The 27,369-nt window shown below is 36.6% G+C and overlaps 1 protein-coding gene across 7 annotated transcripts in view; it reads left to right on the forward strand.

Moving 5' to 3' along the window:
- The window catches only part of LRBA (LPS responsive beige-like anchor protein), a 388,894-nt gene that overhangs the window by 133,483 nt on the left and 228,042 nt on the right, over positions 1-27,369 (forward strand). For all 7 annotated transcript variants that reach the window (XM_071753672.1, XM_071753674.1, XM_071753673.1 and 4 more), the window contains 2 exons: positions 5,473-5,581; positions 26,295-26,461. In XM_071753672.1, coding sequence (XP_071609773.1) covers positions 5,473-5,581; positions 26,295-26,461 — 276 coding nt within the window. The remainder of the gene's footprint in view (positions 1-5,472; positions 5,582-26,294; positions 26,462-27,369) is intronic.

Consider the following 27,369-nt stretch of genomic DNA (forward strand, 5'->3'; position numbering starts at 1 on the left):
TTTTTTTTTTTTTTAATTTTTAAGGTTTTTAGTAACATCTGCATTTACAAATTGACAACTAAGAAGGTATTTATACTGCATTATGTATAATTTTTTTCCTCTCTCACCTATTTTAAGGGGTTAAATATGTTCAAACCTCTGTCCTTATGACGTTATGGCCTTGTCTGTATTTTTCTTGATGACTGAATAGCATATCTGTAAAGTAGCTGTGTTCCACAAAGCAATTATAAAACTCCTTTGCAGTAGTAATTCCAACACTTAGCACATTGAGCAGTCAGATCCCATAAAAGACAGCATGTATCCATCTAGAATGTATCTCTCTTTGAAGTAAGTGAATCTCTTTTATACGCTTAGGTTTATGAGGAGTGCAGCTAGGGAAACTTACTTCTTGGCTTCTTTCTTGGCTATCTCAGAGTTCTCTGTTGTGGTAGCATCAGGAACATAGATAATCTCTCCCTGTAGTACTTCATGAGAGATTTATGCCTGAAGAGCTGTTGTAAATGTCACCCATAAAGCTTTTTTCCATATATTGTCTGAAATTGATAATTGTAGGACTTCAGTTATACTAATCCAGAATTTATCAATCTCCCGCTTTCTTTACTGGCACAAATTTTCTGTTCTTTATTTTTCCTCTTATACATCCTGCTTTTTGCTTGTTGTAAGGAAAAGTTGACTTTTTACTTGATCATCTGAGAGTTCATCAGCCAGAAATCAGAGTGAGGATATTTCTTACATTGTGTTACAGTTTTCTCTTCCAGCATAACAATAAAAACTGCAATATCTCCTGTATTTTCCTGGAACGCTTTCGTACTCTCTCTGGTTTAGCACTTCATTCCTGCATGTCCTGGGTCAGTGCAGTGGTGTTTGGGCAGCAGGGGGGTCACAGGGGTGGCTCCTGTGAGAAGCTGCTGAAGCTCCCCCGGTTCCAGTCCCTCAAGACCGAGCAGATCTGGGAAGCTGGATGTGCCTCTGCCACTGACATGTTCAAGAAAGGGAAACAAAACTGCAAAAAATATGAAAAAGAGACCTGCAGAGCAGAGGAAGAGGTGACAGAGAAACGGAGCAGTCCCTGAAGGACCACGGTGGGGTAGATGTAGATTTGCAGCCCCTGAAGTGCCAGAGATGGGCAGAGGTGAAGCTGCAGCCTGTGCGGGATGACAGAGAGGGTCAGCTGTGGATCTGCATCCCTGGAGGAGCCCGTGGCAGAGGAGGTGACTGATCCCACAGCAGCCGTGACTCTGTGGGCAGCCCGGGCTGGAGCAGTTCCTGAGGGAGTGCAGCCCATGGGAGGGACTCATGTCCGAGGGGTTCCTGAAGGACTCTCTGGCGTGAGAGGGACCCCGCGCTGGAGCGGGGGCAGAATGTGAGGAGTCCTCCCCTGAGGAGGAAGGAGCGGCAGAAACCCCGTGTGGGGAACTGAGCCTGAACCCCCCCTGCCCGTCCCCTGTGCCCTGAGGGGAGGCGGCAGTGAAGCGATCCGGGCCCGGGGAGAGGGGAGGGCTGGGGGGAAGGTGTTAAGATCTGGCCCTGTTTTCTCTTTCTCCTTGTCCATGAAATGAGTTCTTTTCCTTCCCAAGCTGAGCCTCTTAGCTTCTTGTAACAGGGGAATGCAAAGCTCCCTGTCCTTGTCTCGATCAAGGAGCCTTTGGGTTGATTTTCCCCTCCCTACCCCACAGTGGGGTGGGGGCTGAGGGAGCCGAGCCCTGGTTGGTACCGGCTGGGCCCAAACCATGACCCGAGGAAGTATAAAAACGTATGTTTAACTTCCAGCATGGAATCCATCTTCTTGCTTGTTTTTACTAGGATATTCATCTTTTCCAACTTAATCACATTTTAAAAAATACTTAAGTCCAGAAAGAAAGTGCTTTGGCAAAGGAAGAAAAGTCCATTCCAGACCTTGAATCTGGAGTGCACTGAAAGCAAAAGAGAGAAGAGAAAGTGTGATATCCAGAGTCTTTACCCACACAGGTATTATGATCTGAGCTCTACAGAACATGTGCATCATACTCCATCTATGTTCTTCTTCTGTAGAAGATCAGAAGAAAAATCAATTCAGTAACCTGTCATAAATGAAGATAAACCACAAGGGAATCTATCGGGGAACAAGGAGTGTAAATAACCACATTCAACAGCTTTTTGGTGTTTAGCAACACCAAAAAAAACCACACAAATACATGAGATAGTGTAGAGCAAACATGGTCCATGGGTCTGCATACAGAGATTATGAAGCATAGCCAAGAAGGAAATTATTAGACTTCAGGTTTTTTTTCAGCTAGGGTGTGCTGAAAAAGACAAGAAATTCAATTAATCTGCTTGTTCAGTGGAAGAAATTAAAAGCTGACCTTCTGCTGGGGGGAAGAAAAAAAAAAATTATTAAGAGATATTTGAGATCGACTTTTTCTTTACCAGAAAAAGAACTACTGTAATTAGGTTTGTGGAATAAAAAGCAGAATGAAAGGAGGCAAGGAATAGTTGCTGTTGGTTTGCTCTTCTTTTGTTTGTTTGTTTGTATGTTTTTAATTGACAGGTACCTTATTACAAAACTGTTTTATTAGGGGAACGTGGTGCAAAATATCTTTAAGAAAAAAAAAAAAAAAAAAAGTTGAGGCATCTTTCTGAAATCTGTGCTGTAGCTCAGGCAGAAGTGGTGTGCTGTGTATGTAGATACTGTTCTCACAAAGTCCAAACTGACCTAAATAATGATGCAAGTTGAATTGTTTAGTAGAAGAAAGTTGATCTATGTGTATACATATAGATTAATTTTATACACTGCTTGGAAAAGGTGGGTGAATAGAAAGATTAAAATGTAAAGCTCTTGGATGTAAATAATCAACACAGCTGTCATGGCATAAGCCAGTAAATTATTTCACATAAGCTTCATTTTATTACTAAATAATTTTTATCTTCACCTCATGAAGAACTTTAGTTGCTGAATGAGGCAATTTGCAAGAAGGGAAATAATTGTGTAATAATTGATACTTAATAATATGAAGCTTTTACTTTTTTCTGAAGACAGTTTGAAGTTACCAGTAGGTTCATATACTAAGCTTGGACAATTCTTTAGTTATTAGCCATAATGATTTTTGCTTTCCAAAATGACAAATTCTACTGGGATTTATCTGCAAAATTATGTGTAACTTTTATGTAGCTGGGCTAGCCCTGCATGGACTAGCATAGAGGGAAAGAGAAAAGTGTGTGGGATTAGAAGGACAGGTGGGGGTTACAGAAGTGCCAACTAAACCATAGCAGACCAAGCTCTTTCTGATACTTAAAAGCTGCTTTTCCTAGGTATGCTTCTAGTTTTGAGAATGTTGTTCATATGTGAGGGAATGTAATTCTTGGCTTTGTTTGGAAGATATGTGTCATCATCAGAATTGTTAAAAAGAATTCTTCTATTGATGCTATAATTCATCTATTGAACAGATGAAAAAAGAGGGACATTTAGAGGATAACTTGTAATTTTCAGTCTGATCAGGTGAGCTGAAGGTTTTGGTGTGGTCAAGCTCAATGGAGGTAATAGGGTACCACCCAATCATGTTAAATGTAAATCATGACATAATACATGAATATTTATGAGTCCCATATTTTTTTAGATGGTTCTTAGTTTAATAAATACCTCTTAAATGCTTATGTGACAGACATGAAAATGCTACTGGGGATTTTGGGCAAAGAGGGGACTAAAATACTTGAAATCTTCTGAGTCTATGAAATTGGCTATACAGAGTTTATTCTGTTAGCTGAAGACTAACCTGTTTATTAAAAACAGGCTTTGGGTTTCTTTTTTCTGTATGAGCAATGCCTTCCTAACTAGTTTATTTTCCTAATTTTTTGAAGCCCCCAAAAATTTACGAAATTGAAGTTGTGTTATTGTAGCAGTGCTGGTTCCTTCAGTTTTTGAAAACAAAAGTTGCATGCAGATAAATTGGCTGAATTGTACATTTGTTGATCAACAGCAACTTCCATTCTAGAAGTGATGAAAAATACAATAAAATGGGGAAAGAAAAAAAAATTAGTTCTAAAACTCCTTTACAAGACTCTTCAAACAGAAATTCAGTCATGCTTCAAAGAATGAATTGTGCATCTTCCTTTTTTTTAATATTTTGTCCCCATGTAGACAATAATCCACTGACTTAATTGGATCCTGATCACAGGGCCTCTGTGTGCCTTGTAGTGGCAGAGGCAATAAACAGAGAGCTTCAGGTGTTGCACTGCATCTGAACTTCTCCTTGGAGTAGGCTTGTGACCTGCAAACCTACTACAGGTGTGGAATTGAACAGGGAAAGAGACAGCAGAACGTGAGTGATTATACTGTCCAGCATCCAGACAGAGACAGGTGCAGCCTTAGAATATTATATATATAGGTAAATTCCAGGGAAGAATGTTAATAGTGTATATATGAGAAGGCATCCTGCATGGTGAGTCCTGTCTTTGCAAAGAAAGGCTCTCAGTTGACTCTGAATTTGTTAAAACTTAGTTTAACTTGCAAGGTAAAACAAAATGATTTTCTGTTCACTCTTCTGCATTAGCTGGAAACCTTAAAAAAAAAACCAAAACATAAACAACAACAATACACACCCCCCCCAAAAAACCCCACAAAACAACACAGCCCCCCCCCAAAACAAACAAACAAACCAACCCAAAACCAAAAAACAAACCACCACACCAAAACTTTAATAACAGGTATTTTGAAAAATTAGCCAGTACATCATGTAATGATTTACCTTTGAGTAATCCTGTGGAACTGTATACCTTCTGAAACAGGGTAGCTTCTGTAAAACCAGTTGTAACTTTAAGAATCCCAATGTAACTAATTAAAAAGGGAATTATTTTAGTAACAATATGTGAACTCACAGAATAATTGGGTTGTAATTCAATCTGTCAGCTCTGCTGCCATTCATAAACTTGGGGTTTATGAAGGCCTCAGAAATCTCAGATTGAATTACCTCATTTTTCTGTAATAACCTGGAAGAATGTCTATCTTAGCATTTTGTTTGTAAGACTGAGGATGTTTATAATCCTGAAAATATTACTTAAGTGTGTACTTACCATAAAATTCCAATTTTACATTTGGAGGAAAAAAGTAAACTGCAGTACAATTCACAGTTTTTTATTTAGAGTTTATATCAGTTAATTAATGTGTTCACTGTGGGTGTTCGTATGCATACATTGCTTACTTTTTTTATCTTTTGTGCATGCCAAATATTTTCTTACGTGTCACTATTTCAGGTAAAACAAATTACTGTCTACAGAGTTTACATTTACTTTAATACTTAGTTTGGTTTACTATTGAAAATGCAGTCTTACTAGTTGCCTGAAAATTATCCTTCAACCTCATATATACAATTCTCTTAACATAATAAAAGTCATTTGTGGAGCAGAGATCAAAATATCAGTATGTGTACTGCATTTACAAGTTTTTATTATAGGACTTCATTCTCTCAGGGCAGTTCCTAACTATTCTCTCTCCCTCAGGTTGCTGAGTCAAACCATGAAGGACCATTTGGTAAGAGTGGCTAATGAAGCAGAATTTATCTTGAGCAGACAGCGAGCAGAAGACATTAACCGGCATGCTGAATTTGAGGTAGGACATTAAATCTTTTTTTAAAAACCAAACCACTAAAATATACCAAGCCATTGTGTTTGAGGATTCCAATGGGTGATTCAAGCTCCAGGCACAGGAGGTTTCATCCTGAAAAGTGTCTTGCAGGCATAGGGTATTTTGATAGTTTTTCACTAAGTGATGGAAACATGGGCTGTGCAGAGCAGCTCAGAACTTGTCAGAATCTGCAAACCATAGCTTGTGAAGGAGGGAATTTTATTACACTGATGCTGCTCTTTTCCATCAAGCAAATATCACTGTATGTGTTGCAGATATTTAGTGTCACAGTGAAGATGTAGTTCTGAAAAAAACACCTTCCTAAAAGCAAATAGCAGGCTGTTAATTCCAAATGAGAAACTCCTTTTTTTCCTATTTGTATAATTTGCTAAATAGCAATTAAGTGGGGAAAAAAGAAAGAAAAAAAAAAAGTGAAATCACTTAATCCAACTCTTAAACTATTTTCCTTATGTTTGCATGCCTTGGTGGGGTTTTGTTATGCTTTTATATTTTCATCCCACTTAAGGGATTATAAAGGGAAGTAATGGTCTTTGTTTTTATAGACTTGTAATAAAAATAAAAACCTTTTTTCTCAATCGCTTCAGTCATGCCTCCATTTTGGATCTCAGTTACATCTCGTATCTCCTTTCTCTGTTCTTTAATTATTGGGTTTTCTAAATGAAAATGAAGCTAAATCTCACTAACATTCTGCTTAACGAGTACTTAGGTCTTTCTTCTGACATGTGATACTACTTGTGGTTTTGTTTTTAAAATGAAGCATTAAGAGATTGAAGGCACATTTGTGCTTAAACGTATTTCTAAACTGTTTTTCTCTTAAATCTTTGCTTGAAAAAATACTCCCCAAAGATGAAAGCATATTTGTCTTAGGCAGCGCTTATGTTCTAAAGGTCATCTGTGTTGGCCCCCGGATTCAAGCTGTGCGTTGTTTAATAACATATCTGCACTTCATCTAGAGCTAGTTACCCCCTCCTGCAAACAGAGATGTAGGAAGATATCTACAGTACCATTTTGCAGTGGTGAAATAGCAGGCATGTTTCATTTATTACCTCAAGGGTTTAGCCACAGTCCTGTGGAGATGAAAGGTGCATCTTTTTACTTTGTTGCCCAATAGTCATTGTTGTAGAACATTCTTGACATCTTTCACTCAGATACATGCATGATATGGCATTACTGATGAGATGAACAGCCTGGTTTTTTCTTTAGATGCAAAAAGTTTTTGCAAAGGGGTGTGTGTGTATGTGGGAAATCTGTGGGAAATAAAGGATTCTGTCCTGTAAATAAGGCTATCAGTGAATACCACTGTTTGGTGACAGCCTCTCCGTTGGCCTTATTTCAGTCTCAAGACATCTTTTATGATGTCTGGAAGAAATTTACCCTAAGCATCAACTTACACTTTACTATGGCTCTGAGTTCTGCTGTGACAACTCTCTAGGATAGCAGTTGATTGGTACATTTTTTAAGTTGATGCTCATTTGGATCTGTGCTATCTCAGTATGATGGCTCACGGGGTTTACGTCGTCAGGTTGAACTTAAACAGAAAGTAGTGTGCTAAAATAGCAGCAGCCTCTTTATCAAGTTCAGTATTGTTGTGTTGGAAGCACTTAGATTTAGCATCACATCTACAGGTGTGCAGATTGAGGATCTACAACTATTGAATTCTGTTGGGTGCTTAAATAGTAAACGTGGTGTCTCATGAAGTTAGTGTTACTGATGCCTGTGGCAGACTTCAGTCAGTTTATGTTTCAGGGGGATCTGTTGCTCACACCTGCTTGAAGCTGGAGGTATCACATCAACAAGCAGCAATTCCTGTGCATCATGTTCCACCCACCCATGGTATGGTCTGGTTTTCCCATGTCCTGTCAAGTGTGCTTGGCTTCTTTTAGCACAATGGTACTTTTTAGCTATGATGTTGCTCAAAGCCTTTTCATGTAGTGCTCCAGGCTATAGAAAACTTCCCATTCTTCTGTCATGCCCAGAGATGGATCTAGATCTAGACTGGAGCCATTAATGGGAAGGGATCTGTAGGGCTGCTGACCTGCTGTGTGTTGCAGTTGGTAGGTGTGTTCCCAGTGTAGAAATGGATGTCAGTTGTGGTGCCTGGTGTTTTGGTCCCAGCACTCATGACACACAGCCATGTGACAGGAAAGGCTTGCAAATAAGAGAAAAATGGCTTTTTGAACGATTGATAAACAACCTTTGATCTGATTAATTTCTCCATCTGGAGGACCTAATAGGAAGCAGAGTAGCAGATGATGAGCTACAGAGTTTTTTGGCTAGCCTAACTGATGGGTTTGGTGACCATTTCCTTGATTTGCTGCTTTCCAATTTAAAAAAAAAAAATCTGATGTAGATATCTTGCACCAATAATGTCCTAAGATGTGGAATTTCCCTGCTGTGGTAGTTCAAGAAAGTGAGAACATCGTGTGTAGAGCAAAAACATTGAACAGTTTCTGGGAAAACATTGCAATCCTATAACATTTAGCCTTGAAGAGTGGTATATGCAAATGTGATTTTGGTAACATTTAAAAGCATTTTTGTGATTGTGGTAATAATTAGTTGCAAAGTTGCAACTTTTAAAAAAATGATTGGGATGAGCGTGTTCAGATCAAAAGCAAACTCTGCCAGTCTGAGCTCTGGGTAGAAGGGAGATGAGGCTGCTTGAGTGAGGGGTAAAGGTTCAGAGATAGATGATAAAAGTAGCAAGAACTGCTTAGCCAGTTTTCATCTTTATTCAGAGTTGCATTTCTGATGTTTTAAATCACATGTGAAATATTCCATATTAACATTGGGTCACCAAAAATCCAGCCCCCAGGTATCTTTTTAATGTTCTGTGGTTTGTTTGCCACTACCTGGTTTTATTTCTCCCATTTCTGAAAGTCATGACAAGAATGAGCCTTTCAATATGAGTGCCAGATTTTGGACAAGTTTGCACCACAGTGACGGAGGCAAAAGGCAAAATATCTCGTCACTATTTAAAATGGAAATCTGGTATTTGGAGCACAAAGAAGCAAGAGAAAGCAATGGGAAATTTAGGCAAGCTTCATAATGCAGTGCTGCAGTTACAGCATTTGGTTATAAACGGGGTAATGGGGTTATAAATGGTCATTGTAAGAGGAAGGAAAAACCTAGGAAAATAGCAGTGCCATTCCTAGTGTTACCTGTGCTAAACAACTGCTCTTCAGAAATGCAATGCAAAGAAGTTACTTGTTATATGACATTTTAAAAGTTGCACAGGGTTTAGAGGGGAAGGTGCCACTCCTATTTGCTTCTTAATTCATTGCAAGTTCAGGACAGATGTTTTCTACTGTCTGGTGGCACCCTGTGTTGTTCAGAACATTGAGAGGAACGTGGCTATGCCCTTTCTATAAAGTAGGATGACCAGTAAGGTGAGGAAGAGTCTTTAAAGCAAGGGTGGGGTTTTTTTGCACACTGTTCCTGTTTGTGCTTTAACTTTAGATGTACAGGAGACTCGAGTGCCTAAGTGAGATACATTTAATTAAAAGGCTTTAAAAGAAACCTTTTCTCCCAACATCTTCCCAAGGTAATTCTTTCAGAAATGTCAAATGAAGTGTCTTGAACAGCAGCAAAATCTGCATATCCACTTCTGTCTCTGGTGTCAAGAAAGGGCATCTGTCACCTTGTCTATTTTTCTGTTCCTTCGTTTTTGTCAGGAGATTCCATCTCCATTTGCATTGCAGACCCCTCCTTTGCCTCTGCAGACCTGCACTCCAGATGCTTCTTCAACCTAGAGGTATCCACTTGCCTCATGGAAGATGCAGTCTCCCACCCTCTCTAGAGGGTCTACCTAGCAATTCAACAACCTGGATGAAGTCTTTCTTTTGGTGCCTGGCCATTCTTTTATTTTTTTTTAGTAGGGGATTAACATGAGTTAGAGAACAAATTCTGAGCAAACCAGTCTACTGTCTTTCTTCTAAGATGGTATTGTAAAAAAGACAAAAAAAAATAGCTTTGGAATTGAAGGATAAATTTTTCTAAGGCTGGATGCAGTAAGAGGTCAACTTTTTTACTTCCTATTTTTTTCCTGATCCATTCTTCACCTGTATTTTCATTGTTACCTCTATAAGTAGTTACATCTAACAATGTAAACATATGGGGATGTCATAGGATAACCTGAGACATACTTACCTATTTTACAATGTTATTAAGCCTCAAAGAACCCTGATGAAGCAGTATTCCACTCATTTCTTTAGTCAGGAGTTCATGGAACCCAAATTTTTACAGTGAATGTGAAAATGTGAGCATGCCTAACACAACTTGTTACCCTTAAATTTTGCCCAGTGTCCTTGGCATTTACATGCACAGATCTCAGGGAAGAGACCTTTCCAAATCTCACCCTGAGTTTTTGGTGAAGCTGTGAAACCTGGAGGGAAGGCTCTTTATGCCTGAATTCCAATATCAGGTTTCATGGTGCCACCTAGACTGCCATCTAGAAATGACCTTGAAAAATGAGATGATTGTCACTGTCTTAGATTATGTGTACAGAGTGTTGTGGGGTCAGGCCTATGTGAATAATTGGATTTGGTGTGAGGAGGGGGAGGGAGTTTTTTACTCTAATTGACTTTATTTTATAATTTATGACAGAGGTGCCCAGTGTCTTGGATATGTATCCTGTCTTATGTAAATCTCTTCATGTGTTTGTGTCTGAATAGACCTGTCTTTGGAATTTTAAATATGTGAACCTCTAAGCAGTTTTGGCCTGGACTGTTCAAGCATCACCTAGCAAAGATTTAATTTGCTCTCAGAAGGCACTACTGAATTTTGATGAAAATCTGTGATGTCACATCTCAGTGCTTGTGTCAAGTGCTTTTGATGAATATTCTTACAGCAACGTGGAGGGCGTTTGCCTGAATGATTCACATACAGGAATAGGAAGAGAGGGGGAAATGACTGTACAGAGCCATTGTAATGTTGCATATCATAGAACTGTAGAATAATTTGAGTTGGAAGGGACCTCTAAAGTACCAATGGACATTGGACCACAATAATTTTCAGAAAACTTCTCAGAACATCTGGGCAAGGAGTCTTCATTCTAAGTTTGTGAGGAAAACAGACACTTCCGTAATTTTTGCAGTAAAATGGAGCTGCTCCTTTAATTGACAAACTGACCTGCCTCACAGAAGTGTCTTTTTTAAACTTTGTGTGGTGTCACTCCCTTGAATTTTGGATCTTATTTTTTTCAAATATTCATCACTCATAAAATATAAATTGCTGGCCCTCTTGTTATTTGCTTTCTGTTGATTAGCTGAGGATTTCATGTGACTTTCCCTTTGCATTTGTTATAAATCACACTAGGCAGCTAACTTCTCTGCATGATTTCTTTTCAGTAATTAAATCTACCATTTGCAGCTGCTGTAAAATTTGTTGCCCTTTTCTATTCAGTTATGTTTTTTCATGCGGAAGACTTGGACTTCCTCACAGTTTTAATTCTTATTCAGTGTCAATTTATAGGCTGTGTGCATTATACAGAATGTTTTACTTCATGGCTCATGCTGAGTAATGAATCTTTATGTTAATACAAGTATTGCCTTGGCAGATAAGATGCAACACCAGGCAAGTTTTCAGTAGTGACTTGGATGTAGCTATTTGCTTTTTGTTTCCTTGGTAGAAAGCAAAATTCAGTGGTTCTGTTGACTGGTAATATTTTGTATTCTGCACCTTTCCCCCTTTGGTCTAATGTTTGAAGATGTTCTTTGTATCAGAGGAAATAATGAAAAACTGCTGGGAATCAGTTGTGGCAAAACACCCATAAGTCAAGGAGAATGTTTGAGAGGCCTTGAAAGAATTATGAAAAAGTTATTTGGTGTCTTTGTAGTTTCTCTAGGTGATTATTACTTCTATATGTAACAAAGAATTACTGTGATACAAGATACTTACTTGACTGCATCTCTATTCTCCCTATAGTTTTCCAGTGTTTTTATTAGAAGTATCTTTTATTATAGAACTCATGCACCAACCAATCATTTTGTGACTGACAATATCATTTTATATGAAGTGTTATTCATCACACTTAATGGCAGTGACCTTATTTATTAGAACAAAAGATTTTGGCATACTTTCAGTGGGTGCTTGGTCTGGTAGGATGGGTTCTTAGCAATGAATCTTTCCAAAGCATATGAAGATAGTGGGTAGTGCAAGATGTGTCCTGTAATAAACAAAAGTTAATGTCCATAACATTGCAAAAAGCAATGTGGAAACCAAAGGAATTTATATAAATTTTTTACCCTCAGAGAAAAAAATAAGATTTTACACGTTTCATTATTAATGAGCTTAAATGTCTCTCACATTTAGATTCTTAAATAAATGCTACCCTTTTTTGGTAGGAGGAAAAATTTTGGCTTTCATTTCTAAACACATTCTTTGAGGAAATAGAAACTTTTCAACAGAGTGCTGAGCATGGAAGAATGTTGTTGTTTTTCAAGTAGAGGACAAGGTAATTATGTTCTGCAATACGTTGGCAAGTCCAAAACTGGAAAATTAAATTTCTCATATTCCTGTGGTGGCAATTTTTAGGATTCATTTGTTTCATGTGAGTCAAAAGATTCTGAAATGAGGAGGTCCTTTTCCATTTAAACTTTGTAACTTTTTCTCTGTGGTCTGGGAAGTGCTGGGAATAAAGTAGTTACTGAATATGAAAGGAGTGAAAAATTGTTTCTCTTCCACAAGGCATCACTATGCAATGGGAGGAGAAGGAATGAAAACTTGCACTGGAATGCTGAGATATCTCTTCTCATTCTTTCTCAATTTTATATCAAAATACATAACAGAAATATGTCTGAAAGCTATCAAAGTTTTAATAACATTGTTTCTCTAGAAAGAAAGAAAGAAATTTTCGAAAGATAATTCATTTTATAACTATCTCCCATAGACCTTTCTGGTGAAGCAAGAAGTGATATTATCTTCATTACTGTTTCTGGTTAATAGTTTTGGCAAATTATGAGACTATGTGAAGAATTAAAGCTAGTAAGCAGCAATGCATTACTGGGCTTTTCAGATCATATTGAATATGACAGTGAAATTGATTCCTAACCATAGCTATTTCATAGGAAAAAAGATCCATCTTTTTTCTGATACTGACAAATTTTATTACTTTGTAATTAATACTTACTGTTTAGTAGAATCTTATTGACACTAATCCACATTTTAGTAGCTATGTTCTGGTTCATGCAGAGAAGAGTCTCTTCTGCAGAGTGCTTTACAATAGAAGCTGTATGAGATTTTACCTTTTCGTGGCCCTTTTTCTCTCCTTTTACATACTTAACACATTACTTATTCTTCACTTTCTGTGAATGAAAAACTTTATTTTTAGAACTGTCACCCCCTCTTGTAAGTACTGTTACATGTAATTATTTTCACTAGAGATGATCTATGCATTTTATTAACCTACTCTCTGTGGCTTTGGATGTCAGCAAAATATGCTCTGGAATTGTTATTTTAGCATTTGTAGACCCTGGAAACCTAAAGAAACCCTTTTGCTAGTAGGAGCCAGACTCAATTCCTGCAACCACTTATGTTTTATAATTGCATTAATTGCTGAATTGAAACAGCAGAGGCAAGAAGAAAATGAAGTAATGAGGAGGAGGGAGAGCAGCACTGTATACTTCTGCTGTGATCTGGTGGACTGTGAAAACAGAGTTCTTTTTGAACTTAACTTTTGCCCTGGCAGTGCATCTTAACTTTTGTGTGTGTGTGTGAAATCCATAATTTTAAGGCTGACAGGGTGGCTGTCAAAATAATATTTTTATTTATTTTTATTTTTAAAAAATAATTTAGCTCACTAAATAATTGAACTCAATATCACACACAACCCAGAATAAAAATTAGTGCATGCTTGCAAGATTCATCAACATAGACAAGGTAATCTCTGAAGACTGAAAAGGATTATCTAAAGTCTTGGTTTCTGTAGTAATGTTTTTTGTAGTAATTTTCTTTTAATTGCTAACCCAGCCAAAACCAGGACGAAGTGATAATTCTAAGTCTCAAACTTGTTACGTAACTTCTTTGAAAGAATAACTCTGAAAGTAAAACTGTAGAGAGTAAAAAATGAGTAAAAATCAATAACCAGTAATTTGGAATCTCTCTTGCACACCAATGACTGAGTTCTGTGTTAGGAAAACAAGTACAGAAATATGAATGTCTGGCCTTTAATTAATATATGTGGAGGAACTATATAGGTAAGTTCCACTTATCACAGATAATTCTTTGTGCATACTGACTTGTGGTGGGAATTGCTCAAATACTTAGATGAACATGTCTGATAGAGCCCCAGGATCTGCCAGTGTTCTGAAACAGGAGATGATTTGGCAGTAAACATGAATAATTTGAACTTTGTTTAGAGCCTTCAAATTAAAAAATAATTTGTGATGTTAATACAAAATATGGAAATTCCAGCACTTGGAAATTACATGCCTTTTCATCTGTATCAATGATGCTCTTTTGTGTCACAGATGGATAGCTTGCTGAGACTCAAGAGCATCTGTACTGAGTTAGACCAAAAATCCATCAAATTCAGTGAGAGTTGAACAGTACATGCACAGGGACAAGCCTAAGAACAGTGCAGTTATACAGGGGTTGTCCCATGGCACTACCCGGGTGGCAGGGATCACAATTTGGACATAGATTTGCAGTTCTTTTTGAGAATTTCACCTGTTGCTTTATCTCCCAGTCACTCCATTAGCATTTTTCATGTTTGAGTGTTGTTTCTGCTATCTTAAATTAGAGCTATCAGTAAAGTTTGACAGCTCTTCCACCCTCAAGTCACTTATAAATACATTTAATAACACAGTGGGTGATTTTCCTCCACTTTGAGGACTTCATTCTTTTTTAAAACTCGTTTCCTTTGTTTTATTCAATTTTTATCAACATAAGGATTGTCCTGTATGCCCTACTGTGTCCTGCCTTTCTTTAAATATCTTTTTGGCATTCAAACAGTGGACTTCATGAAGCAGATCTTTCTTGTTGGTGTCTCCAGTGGCTTGTTGAAAGAAATCCAGTGAAGCATGACTTCCCTTGACAAAAGCAATGATGACTCTTGCCAGTGTGTTTATTGCATTGTTTGTTTTTTGTTTGAAACACAGCTACCAATTTGCCTTTAATAAATGAAAGGCTTATTACCATGTAGTTCCCTGCTGCCCTTTGCAGTCTGTTTGCCATGTTTTATTCTTTTGGTACTTGCAGCAGTTTGAAGAACACTGTAGCTACCAGCTCAGCTGCATTCATGCCTGAGTTCTTCTGCATCACCTGAATGAGTCCTGTCTGGTTCTAGCAGTCGGTCACTTCTCTGTTCTGAAAGAAACCTTCAGTGGTAGCACTTCTCTGTGCTGGCCTTGTCTTCCAAAAGCTCTTTTTATCCTTTGATCTTCTAGTAGGTCTATCAAGATACCTTAATGGACCCATTTGTTTGAAAAATAATTTATTTTACTGCCTTTTATGCCTTTATGCAAGTGCTCCTCGAACTCTTTTCACCTGCTTCATTCTGTTTTTTTAAACTAACATACTGCAATTGACATATTTTTCTGTTTTCTTTCTTTGAACAAGCTTCTTAAAGAATGCAATATTTTAGTCTTCTTTCTCTGCAGTTTAGCCATTCTAGCTTTTTTTTGTCTTTTAAAGGCATTTGATGGATGTCACACTATTCCTTTGAACCCCTAATATTGTGGTTTTTTATACAGTTTTGTTGTTGATGTTTATGAAAACATTTTCCATGTTTTGCTGCATCTTTTTATGCTCATAACATAAGCTAGCGAGGCATTAAATTTCTTGCTTGAAATTAGACATTCCCATCAGAAATGTTGTTGTTCTCACCTATTCATGAAAAATAAATCAGTACTGTTTACCTTTCTTATTATTCATGTACCAACTTCATGGTAGTTCACACTAGGCAGTGAATCTGAAATACTTTTGACTGAAGTAATACAATGTACATAGAATGTAAATTTTTAGCATTAACAAAGCAAATATCCTATTATGCTTAATTGGAGATTTTCTTCTAAAATTTCTATCTAAAGATCCATATGTTTACTTATGTTCCTTACAGTGTTAGGAGTCCTTCACCTTTGAAGAACAAACACTGGTGACAGTACACATCTCTCTTATGTGCTTTAGTATGGACTAGTTCCATTTAAATGAGAAAGACATCATATTAAAACAATCTGACATTGGTGCTGACAAGGTCAGAAAAGATCTTTAGGGAATACCTGAAGGTGTTTTTTTTCTCCCTGCTCTTACTGGTAGGTTTTATTGAAATACTCTGTTTAATTGTAAACTTTTAAAAATTTTTAATACTTGCATTCAACATAGATTGCTGGTATGTACCTATTGTCTTTTGGATTCATTGGTCGTTTTTCTTTAGTGTTTCTAATTTTTCCTTTTTTATTACTTATCACATTTCATTTTACTAGGCTAAATGTGTTTTATCATCTAGGGTTTTTTCTTCCAAGGGGTTGTCTGCATGCTCTAGATCATCTTAGTAGCTCTACTGTGTCTCTTCTAGGAAGACTGATTCCTACTGGCACATGGATGAGCAAGGCTAATCACATTGATAAATCTATTATCAAGCTTATTATCCTCAGACTGTGGATACTTAAAGAAAAGTTTATTAAAAGGAGAAAAAACAATAACACTCTCTCAGAATGTACTCTTACTCTTCTGCAATTTGAAGTTAAGTTTTCTGGTTCTTGCTTGCCAGAAATGAAGGTCATGTGCTTAGTACCCCTTCAGGGATTATTCCCCCATTTGTCCAGTAAAACTTCAAACCCACGTAGACTTTCAGTAGGATTTTCACTGAGTTAATTGCAAATTGTACTGGCATCTTACTTTCATCCTTGTTTTACTTTTCTATACATCCAGGAACCTCAGACTGCTCTTACACACTTTCTTTTGGTTTTGCTAGAATTGTTTATGATTGAACAGTTCATAATACCATTAATTTCCAGGTGAAATATATTCAACAATTCCTTATAATTCAAGAATTATAAGAAACATTTATGTCTTTAGATTCTTCCATCAAGGCACAGAGAAGTGAATTATTGAAAAGATAAAAATAAATTTGTTTGCCTTCTGTCAGGGTTCATATCCACAGCCAACCTTGATAGTAGACTAGAATGATTTAGACAAGTTTGCTTTGGAGATTCATAACATATGCTTGCTGGACAGAATTGAGTTATCTGTGCTCTGGAGAGTAAGTTATTGTAGCAGGAGCTGACAGAGATGAAGATAACTGAGGGAAATTCAATTACCTTTTAGTGTTTTCCTTCTAATAGGATTCTTAATGTGAAAAAGATCCTTAGATGATGCGCCTGTCCTGCTTTATGAAATCTGCTTTGATACCTGCATCCAGAATAAAGTGAACTCTTCAGGCCTTCATTAGGGATGAAATATGCATCTGATTGCTAAATGGGTGTTAACTTCTGATCCAACATATTATCATTTGTAGTGCAGCTGTGTTTGACAGTCTTTTGTCAGTAATCATTTTCAAAACTATAGTTTCTATGTGAGAAGCTTCTTTGTAATAGCAGCTGAAGGAGATTACAAAACTGTAGAGTAATTTCCTTAAATTCTAACTCTGCTTCTGCATGTTTGTCTTCTCAGTTGTCTTTTCCTGGCAAGGGCACCTGAGTTGCAAATTCTGCTTAAAACTGACGCAAGTCCAGGCTGTTGGGCTAGAAGCCCATCCCACTTGACTATAGCTGGATTTCATGTGAAACCTCTGCAGTTCTGAAAAAAACAGAGTTGAGTGGTGCTTACAGGTATTAGGATGCTGTGATGAGTGTTTCTTGTAAAAAGTTATATTTTGTTCATAATGGCTGAAATGTAAATTTCTCTGAAGGCTGCTCATTCTGCAGCTATATGAGTGAAAACATACTGCATACAATTTTGTGTACCTGTAATATTCTTGCTTTTACTAACCCACTCAATTACTGCATGTAGATGAATGTGGTTATGTGTATATCCTCCACAAGATTTTTTTTTTTTTAATTTTGAAATGAGAAATAAATAGAAAACTCATTAAATGGATCTTATCATATATTCTTCTTATGAAATGTGTTTCTGGAGTATTCTTTCTTTTTTCTTAATGCTGACAACAGAGAGAATGATTCCAGTAGCAACTGCTTGGTGCTACATACTGTACTTGATTTCTCTGAAATATACCTATGGTAGTTACAATACTGGCTCTGTAAATTTTGAAGCAAATATGGAATATTTTTAGTCTTTGTTCCATATCTCTCAGAATAAGGATCTAGAGTTTACATGTATGAGTGTTTGTAAGTTAAACTGCTGTAATTTAAAGCGGGGAATATTCTCTTCTCACACTTTGAATGGTCAGAATATTTCAGATGTTGTCTTTCTGGATAATAAAACCACAGATTTTAGAATAAATTGTTATACTCCTCTACAATTTTTAGAGCAAAAGTCAACCTTTCAAGAGTGATATAACTTTTTTAAAATAAAAAATGTTAATTAAACCCCAAGCCCATTCATACCTATGCCATGCTGTTCTGAAATTCCAAAATTGTTATATTAATGCATAAGAAACAATCACAAAGGAAAAAACCTCCTACAGTACTTCTAATTAAATATGAAACATAGACTACAAATAAAAGCGATAGGGGTGGGGAAAAAATGTTAAAATAATTTTGTTTTCATATTTTGATGCTAGAGGAATTCTGACAAGAGGCTTTAGATTAAGAGGGATGTTTACTAAAGTGTAGGGATTGTGACTCCTCAACATGTTTCAAAAGTAAGTGGCTAGGAGTGATTTTGAAGAATAGGTGATATGGAAAGCCATATTTTAAGAATCCTTCCCATTTGCTTCTGGATTTTTTTTTTTAAATCCTTTCCATTTCATCAGCATCTTACTCAAACTGTCTGACTTTTAAAATACGAGGTCCTGCAAGGAATAAGCCTCTTGAGTCTTCAACCTGAAGTTGAAGAGCAAGTTAGTGACTTGCTAGTAATTTGTGAAACAGCAGAACTGAGTGTGTTATTTTTGAATAAGATCCCATATAATCCTCCTTTTTGTCACAGATTCTCTGATAGTCATTTGAAATTCCTCTGAAGGTGCAATGGCTTAATGGCAGAAACTAAAGTTTTTTTTTCTGTGTGGGGGAAGGAAATGCTTTCTCCTTTTTAGCAGTGTTGCTCTAGGATATGTGCCAGTCAAGGTGATCATTCTCCATAGTGAGAGGCTGGAAAGGTTCTGAACTGTCAGAGAGCAAGTCCACTAAATTATCTCTTGTAGCAAGCATGGCAGAAGGTGCTGAAGGGTAGATGGGTTACTTTTTAGTTTAGTTTTAGTTTTTAGTTTACCTTCATTTTCATGTCTGAATGTCTCATAGCTGAGATTTCACAAAAGGTTTGCTAAATATGACACAGAATGATTTTAAAGCTCTTGTTACTGGTGCAGAATGATAGGTGATGTCTTCCTACTTTAATTACCATTATGTGTCCCTCTGTATACATTGATTTTACTTTGTGTGCTGATGGTATTTTTCCTTTTGTTCTTAATGTCTGGTAAGTAAAACACTGCAGTGTAGAACACTTTCAAAACATGCAATTGATTCTGTTTGTGCAGAACAAAGTTATAGAAAGAGAAAGGCAAACTCCAATACATAATTTTAAAATGTTATTGTTTATTAAGCCCCATAAGTGACATCTTAAGTAGTTTGGTTAGTTCTAAAACCAACTCGTGGTGCCCAAAGTTCTGAAGCTTGGTAAAGTTGTCTTGTCATTGGCATGCAGTCAGCCATGGCAAGATAGGGAATGATTCTGTTAAATGTCTTGTTATCTTAAAGGAATGGGATTTTCTGTTGATGAGTGTGTATATTTTGATACATCCTGGATTAAAATAAAAGTTGTGCTCTCAAACCAAGACACTAAAGAGGAAAAGCTGAAAATGCTTTGGGGGGAACTATGTAGACAATAGAAATAGAACAGGAGCTAATCCTTCTGTCTTTTGGAAATTGGGAACTTTACATAATCTTGGAACTTTTTAATGTGGAGATTTTGGCTGGAAATATATTTGCTTTGCGTGCGTTTTGCAAATTTATAAGAAAATTTAGTGAGTGTGCTGTAGCAGGAGTATCAAACAATAAGTAACAAAATCAACAGAGGGGTGTTTATTAATTTTTCATTGTATTTTACTTATAATATGAATGAAAGTTCTTCATAAAACAAGTCCTATATAGGAATACACATTCCAGGAAGGTAGATGTAGACAATTAGCAGAAGTCCTGTGTTACTACTGTATATATACTACTATATATACTAATTTACTAAATACTAATATACTCGAGTGCTTAGAACTGTGTCTTTGATATCTAGTGAAATTAAACATTTTTAGCTCACACATATGCTATAGCTAGAGGTTGAATCCACGTTTATAGATTAAAGTGGTACAATGTATTTTGTAATAAGGTTCCAAATTAACTTTTTGGTATATCTGCTTATCATCCTTTTCCTGTTCTTTTTGCTCTCTCTTTCAATGAAGTTTGAATTTCTTTAAAGTTAGGTTTGGGTTTTTTTCTCTTGTTTTATAAAAGAAGGTTGGCAAAGTGTTTCTGAATTACTCTAAATATTCTAAAAAAACGTGCCTTATTTTTATTGCCTTTCCATATTGTGAGGTGTTAGTTTCATGGCTGTCAGAAATGTACCTTTTTGCCCCTACTATGAAAAAGTATTCAGAATTCATATGACACAACTTCTGAAAAGCTGCTTTTATGTTGTACTTTAAGGGCTTCTTAATTAGTAAGTTGCATTGTTCAAAAATACTCAGTAGTCTCTAACCTGCTCTTAGAGACTTTATGCAGGGTTTATCTGCTCCATCTGAACTCCATGTGACTCTCAGTCTGTTCAGGTGTCACTCCTGTGCCAAATCTTCGTGTTGCAAGGAACTATGTTGGCTTCAGGGTGTCCAGAAATCAGAATCCTAGGGAAGGACAGGAAATAATCCTAATTATTTGGCAGCTGGGGCCAGAACTGCTGGACTATTTTCTACCTACCTATAGGCAGCAGAGCTCCTCAGTGGAGCAAGGCAGTTGGGGACATGGTGGTCATTGTTGGTGCACGAGGCCACTTCAGAGCTTTAGTTCCTGGGGGTTTCTTGGTCATGTGTTATCTGGCCCTTGGTCATGTGAAGGTTTTCACAAGACCTTGAAGACTGGATTGAAAGCCACAGCAAGGTTTATTTGCCAAATGTGTCCTGAGCTGACAGCACCCTCAGACAGTGGGTAACTGCTGCCCCTACCTCCACTAGCTCATCCCAAAGCACAGAGCCAGTTACACAGAACTGTTGAGCTTTACTGCTTCTAAACTGTAGTGGAATTGTACTACACTTATTTCTATCTTGAAAAATGTCTTGTACTCAAATTGAAAGCCCAAGCATAATGTTTTTAGAATCTTGGCCTGTTTTAAACGAAGAGAAGTGTGAAGGGACTCTGGAGACAACCCAGATTTACAGACAGACAGGGAGGAAAGTGTCTATCCTAGTGCATGCTTTGAATGCAAAGCATTTGGGCATATCTAAAGTAAGAACTGGCTTCCTGGATTCAAAAAGAACATTTGTCTCTGCACATTTTTTATGCTAGTGGTTAGCAGAGCTAGATTATTGGAATAGTGTAGCTGTAGGGTAAGTATAGTAAACCCCAGTTTCCAGCAAGGAGTAAGAGCTCTTGCTTGTGTAGTTTTTATTTTGACTGTGGTCCAAGGTTGCTACTCCATCACAATGTAAATGAGAGAAACAGAAAGAAAAATGCTTAAAAAAATAATCTGTGGTACAATGGATGCTGGAGAGTAAGTTTGATGTTATTTGTCTCATCTCTTTACCGTTTATTTGTTCTGTTGGTTGTTTTTATGTACAGTTGAACTCCTGTTAGTTTGTCTCATTTACCTGTGCTGCTCAGTTGTGTTCATTTGAAAGGTACAGCCTCAGTAGAAGTGCTGTTGCCTAGTGCTGAGTTGGGTGTACTGAAGCTTAATACTGCAAGACTTAAAGGTAAAAATAAAGCTGTTGACTCAGCACAGATTAAAACCAGATGTCTCCTGAGATCCTTGCATTTCTCTCTAATCACTAAGCCAAATTGACTGTGGTAGGTTTTTTTCTGGTCGTGACCATGGTTTTACCAGTCTGTGTTTGTCATGATCTAAGTCAACTGTGGTTTTTTTTCCCCCTCTTTTAAATGCACGCTTTTTCCCCTCCAGGAATGTCTGGTTTACAAAACCACCTTTTTTTTTTTTTTTTTTTTTTTCCCCCCCCCTGTTTTTCTTTCCCTGCTCCTCTTTCCCCCCCGTACCACATTTCTATTACAAACAGTTGATTTAGATGCAGATTCTTTTTAATCTTCAAATCAGAGAGAAGACTGGAAAAGTGGATAAATGAGGTTTGGAAAACTATAGGTTGCAGAGATGAGAAGCTATTTCATTGTGTTCAGTCCATTAAAACAAGAAGAAATTGAAGAGATACTTTGATAAGTGTTCTGCTGGTGTTAACCTTGATGGCTATTATCGGGGGGATGATGCTATATCTATTTCATTGGCTTAAGCTTTTTTCATGCTGAGAGAAATCAATACTTTGAGTCGTTGGATGACAGAGGCATCACTTCAGAATTGAGGGTGGCTGTCAGACGTTGTCATTGGTTGACTTTTTGTTCGCTGTTGAGGTTTTAAGCTTTCATTTTTCTAAGTCTTATTCAGGAGTCTTTGTAAGATTTCCCTAGGTAGTATTTTTAGTCTAGACTTTAAAACCTCGGGTCAAAGGTCAAGTGCAAAGATCTGTGAAAGCAGAGCACCGAGGACCTCCTTCATTTACTAAAATATCCTTATTTGTAGGAAATTTGCATTAAGGGCAAGACTATGTATGATCTCAGGAATGAGTTTTCCTCTTAAATAGTTCTCTTTGAGACAGGTTGCTCAGTAAGCAAGTAGTGCTTAGCCACATTAGACAAAACTTCCATACATAAAAGTGTTCATGGATCTCTGAGTTGAAGAATAAAAGTAAAAAAAGGTGAAATACTTTTTAAAACCCTCCACTAATACACTTTCTCATAGTTTGTTGAAAGTATTAGATGGTAGTTTTGGGTGTGCAGAAGTGCACTCTGCAGATACTACTTTGCAGAGAAAATACTTTACATGACATTTTTTTAAAGATCAAAGGTAAAATAGTTCTAAAACCAAGTAGATTAATCCTTCTCTTCACTAAAATATTGACAGGCAGAGTAGACTAAGTCACCCTGTCAGTATTTTTGCAATAGTATTTCTGGCAACTTTCCTGCACGCAGAATGTGTTGTATTTTCATATCTATAACTTGCCTTTTGAATGACCTTGTGCTCCTTCAAAATTACTGTGCCATAAATCTTCAGACAACCTACGTGTTCACACATCCTGCAGTCTTCTCCAAGCAGAGTCCGGGAGAGAGGAAAAAACCCTGTTCTGCTTTGTGATAAGAGCAAAGACAAGGTTTCTGTTTCTTCCTGGATGAAAGGGCAGTGAACAAGAGTCTTCCCTCTTTTCTGTGCTGGGTCAAGGGCAGATTCTGCTTAATACAGTTTCCCTTTTAAAAACTTTTAAGAAAGAGCCATTGAGTTTAAGTCTTTGTAGATAACCCATGGATTGTATATATTAAAATACATTTTTCTTCTTTCAACATTTTCAGTTACATCACAAGTGTGACTGCAGGACATTTGTGATTGTAATATACAATATTATAATATACAATATTACAATATATTATAATATACATTACAAACTCACCCAACACTAGTGGAAATGAGGTCAGACAAATTTGCTTGCATGCAACTGAATATCTAATTGTATGACCATATTTTAGCATGACAGCATGCACATTGTAAGTGCAAAAGATCAAACAATAAAGAAATGAAGCTATAAAAATAGATGTTTGACTTCATGCACAGAAATCAAACTGAATTTTTATTTTACAGAAATTTAATGATTGATATTTAGTGCCAAGTATTAATAGGTACCACTCTATATCGTGGTATTGCATCCCTGGAAGTAGTGGAAGTGATGAACCTGAAGGCATCTGGAAAATCAAAAAATGCAGTAGAAAAGCAAGGACTTTTTTAGTGCTTTCAGAACAGCCTCTTAGTGGTGACTCCCTGCTTTGGGATGAGTCTCTTCCCATTTCTTTTGATGGATCCAGTCTCCCTTCACACCTGTATTAACAGTTATCTGTGAGGCAGAGAGGGAGAAATAGCTTCTCTGTTGTGGAATATTTGGCAAATGTTGTGGGTAGGAAGCACTGAACAATTGCTAAGTCACCTTTATAATCAAAGAGATTATTCCTGCAAAACTTTCTTCATGTTAGGAGCTGTACACGTGTGTGCCAGATATTTGGCAGAACTGTGGTTTCTTTCTGTTCTCATTTGTAAAATAGACTGTAAAGAGTGTGCTATGGAGTGATGTATTTTATGGGATTTCTGCATGTGGGAGCCTCTGTTTTGGTGGGTAACTGCAAGTTTCTATTCATATTAAACAAGGGATTTGCTAAAAAAATTGAGTCCCATATTTTTTAGTTTTGTAGCAGGCTGATTCTGTTTACATGGAAGTTGTCAGGATAATAAAATACCATTTTTTCTTTCGTTTGTATGTCACAGCTACACTTTAAAAATCTTTGTTGGTATTTAATGAAAGATGAATTCCAAATCACATCATAAAGAGACTTTTTTTTTTTTTTAAAGAAGTACAAGTTCATTATATCTTTTACAAAACGTTCTAGTTTGATTTCCATTTTATCATGTTTTAAGGTCAAATGTGACTTTAATGTTCCATAAAGAGACAGAGATTGATAATGGGGAAAGAATAACCCTCTAATGTGATTTATATCTATGGATTTTATGTCAGATATGAAAAGTTGCTGTTCAAATTGTGAAGGAGGATCCATTAAAGAGCACTTTAAAACATTTTACTACTTAGCTTACCTTATACACTTGTTTTTAGAATTCTGCCCTTTCAGGCAACTTAAAAATAACAGCTTAGGCAACATTTACAAAGTGCTGAAAAGAACTCGGCATCATAATGGGTGGAAAATAGATTAATGTCTTGAAAAAGACAGCTGTATTTTAAAAAGAGCTAGAAAAATCTTTATTGTTAGTTATGATTTAGCCATCTTACAGTTTTGTGAAGAGGGGTGGCAGAGTGCTTCATACAGGAGTACAAAAGCCACTTGATGTCTCAGTGACTTGGAAAGTCATCTGCTCATTCTTCACTCCTTCTGGATGTCTGTTCATCAGGTGAGCATTGCTCTAAGGTGTGGGAAAAATTATGAGGAAATTTGTAATCATATTAAAATTGTAAAAACAGCTTTTCCGAATTTGTTCATCTGTTAGTACATTTTTGTTATCTAATGTCTATGAAAATCTACACAATTTCAATTTTTAACTCTATTTCTCTCACTTTATATGGCACACAAATTTGTATGTACACACATATACATAACATTGATAGTCTGGATGTTTTTCTATTTGCAGCAGGTTTCTAATGCTTATAGCTATATAAACATTATATACATATAGCTAGACTTATATAGAAAATGTATTGCTACAGTTTTTTAACATAAAAAGCATTTTGATATTGTTCTGCTGTCTAACAAAAAATGGTACCAGTGTCTGCATCAGCTGCACTTCACAAAGCAAAAGCATTTTTGTTGTTGTTGTTGTTAGGCAGATGTTTGTGTCCATTCTACTAACAAGATCATAGAATAATCCAATCATTGACAAAGGCTGAAATGCTTTGTCTGGCATATGTGATCTGTGGAATTGCCAGATGAAAACTGAAATTAGAAACAGGGAGTGCTGAACTAAGGAAAATCTTGTGTTGTTTCTACTAATCTTGTAATTTGTTGTGGGTCTTCATGAGGAGTGGTTTAATGAGAGGGGTGATCTAAATTTGCTGCATTTTTATGAGTTCTGTGTTAACAGACAAATTTTCAGACCAACAATACCCCGAATTATAAGAAAATGTTGTAACAAGTTTTGAGTTCTGTTTGTAGGGGTGGCTTTAAATTCTTACTTGCTAGTATTTGGTGTTGAGTATCTCAGTTTATACAACAGGTGCAGTACAGCTAGGAAAATGATTAACCATGATTATCCATGGTGGCCTGCAAATGTGCTCAACTTCAAGAAGCCACCTGGTAAAGATCTTTTCAGTCTTCACATGCATTTTGTCATCTGTAGATTTTTTTCCTTATATATTTTTAGTTATATATTTATATAAACAGCAGCAAATGGTTGGATGCCCAAATCTAACAGAGAGTCACAGGAGGGGGTGGTCAGCTCAGTGACATTCATCGTTCTGAGACTTGCCTCTTGGTTTTGTAATGCTATTCACTTTTTTATGGAATAAAAGTGATTGTGCCTAGATGTTTTATTATGCATTCATGCCACTAACCTGGTGGTGTTTGCTAAATTTTGCATGTGTGTGCTGTGGGCTTAAAGAATTCACAGCAAGCCAAGATCCTCTGCTTGGCTCTCTCACCGGATTTACTGTGGGCAGCTACATGGTGCATCAGTTCCCAAAGTCTAAAATGGGGTTAATTCTTATTTCTCAAGGGTTTTTTATATAAGTAATAAATTATGAAGTGCTTCAAAGTTCCTTTGGGTGATGTCACTAAAATGCAAAGTAACAAAGTCTTTATTTTCTTCCTAGTCACTGTGTGCCCAGTATTCTGCAGACAAGCGGGAAGAAGAAAAAATGTGTCATCATTTGATAACAGCAGCTAAGTACAGAGACCAGGTGACTGCAACTCAACTAATACAGAAAATTATAAATATTCTGACAGACAAGCATGGAGCCTGGGGAAGCTCTGCACCAAGGTAAGGCATTTTTGGGATAATGTTCAGTCTTTCTGAGAATAGGGCTGTGCTCAGCTATGCTCTGTTGCTTTGAATTAATGTGTCATTGCCAAATTTAAAGTGTTTTTTTTTTTTTTTTAACAAAGTAATATAAAAAAGGTAAAATGAATGTATCACTGAGTGTCAGAGAACTAGTGCTCTGTTAGAGCAGTAAAAACCAAAGTGTTCCTCTTGTGACTTTAAACTTTGCTATAACGATGTAATAGAATTTATTTTGAGTGTTCAAATCCACCTCTATGATTTATTTGAAAAAATTTCTTCAAGGTAAGTATTTTCTTACCACTAGCTTCTTACAGGGTGCATTATATGGTTCAAGGTTCAACCACAATTTAGTAGCTTGTCTTTTTCCTGTGAAACTCTAAACAAACATCTTTTTAAATCAGATGGAAATTATTATTTTTGTATTAGGATTCTCCTGGTAAAAACAGTACTGCTGAATTAATTCCTCTTCTGATGATACTTGCCTAACTTCTTTAGCATAAATCACAGCCAAAATTCCACTTGCAAATCTAAACTGCAAGTTCAAGTCCTTGTATTACATCTTTAGTTAAAGCTTAAAACAACTGAAACATATTTAGGCTTGAATATAGCCACACTGAACATGGTAGTGTCTTGAGATACTTGAGATATTTGAATGCAGCGGAGTAACAAGCATGAAAGAAATACTTGAGAAGAGAAATTGTTTTTTTCAGTAACTTTCATTAGTTTTATTCATCAATTACTGCTTGTTTTCTGGTTAAAAAAAAAAAAAAAGAAAACAGAAACCAAAAAAACCAAAACAATAACTTTTCAATCATTAATAATATCTATAATGAACAGTAACATAAAGTAAATGAGCTGGACGTGTTGAAATTAAGAGTTGTGATGAT

This window comes from Heliangelus exortis, chromosome 10 (genome assembly GCF_036169615.1).
Source record: "Heliangelus exortis chromosome 10, bHelExo1.hap1, whole genome shotgun sequence".
NCBI classification, from domain to species: Eukaryota; Metazoa; Chordata; class Aves; order Apodiformes; family Trochilidae; genus Heliangelus; species Heliangelus exortis.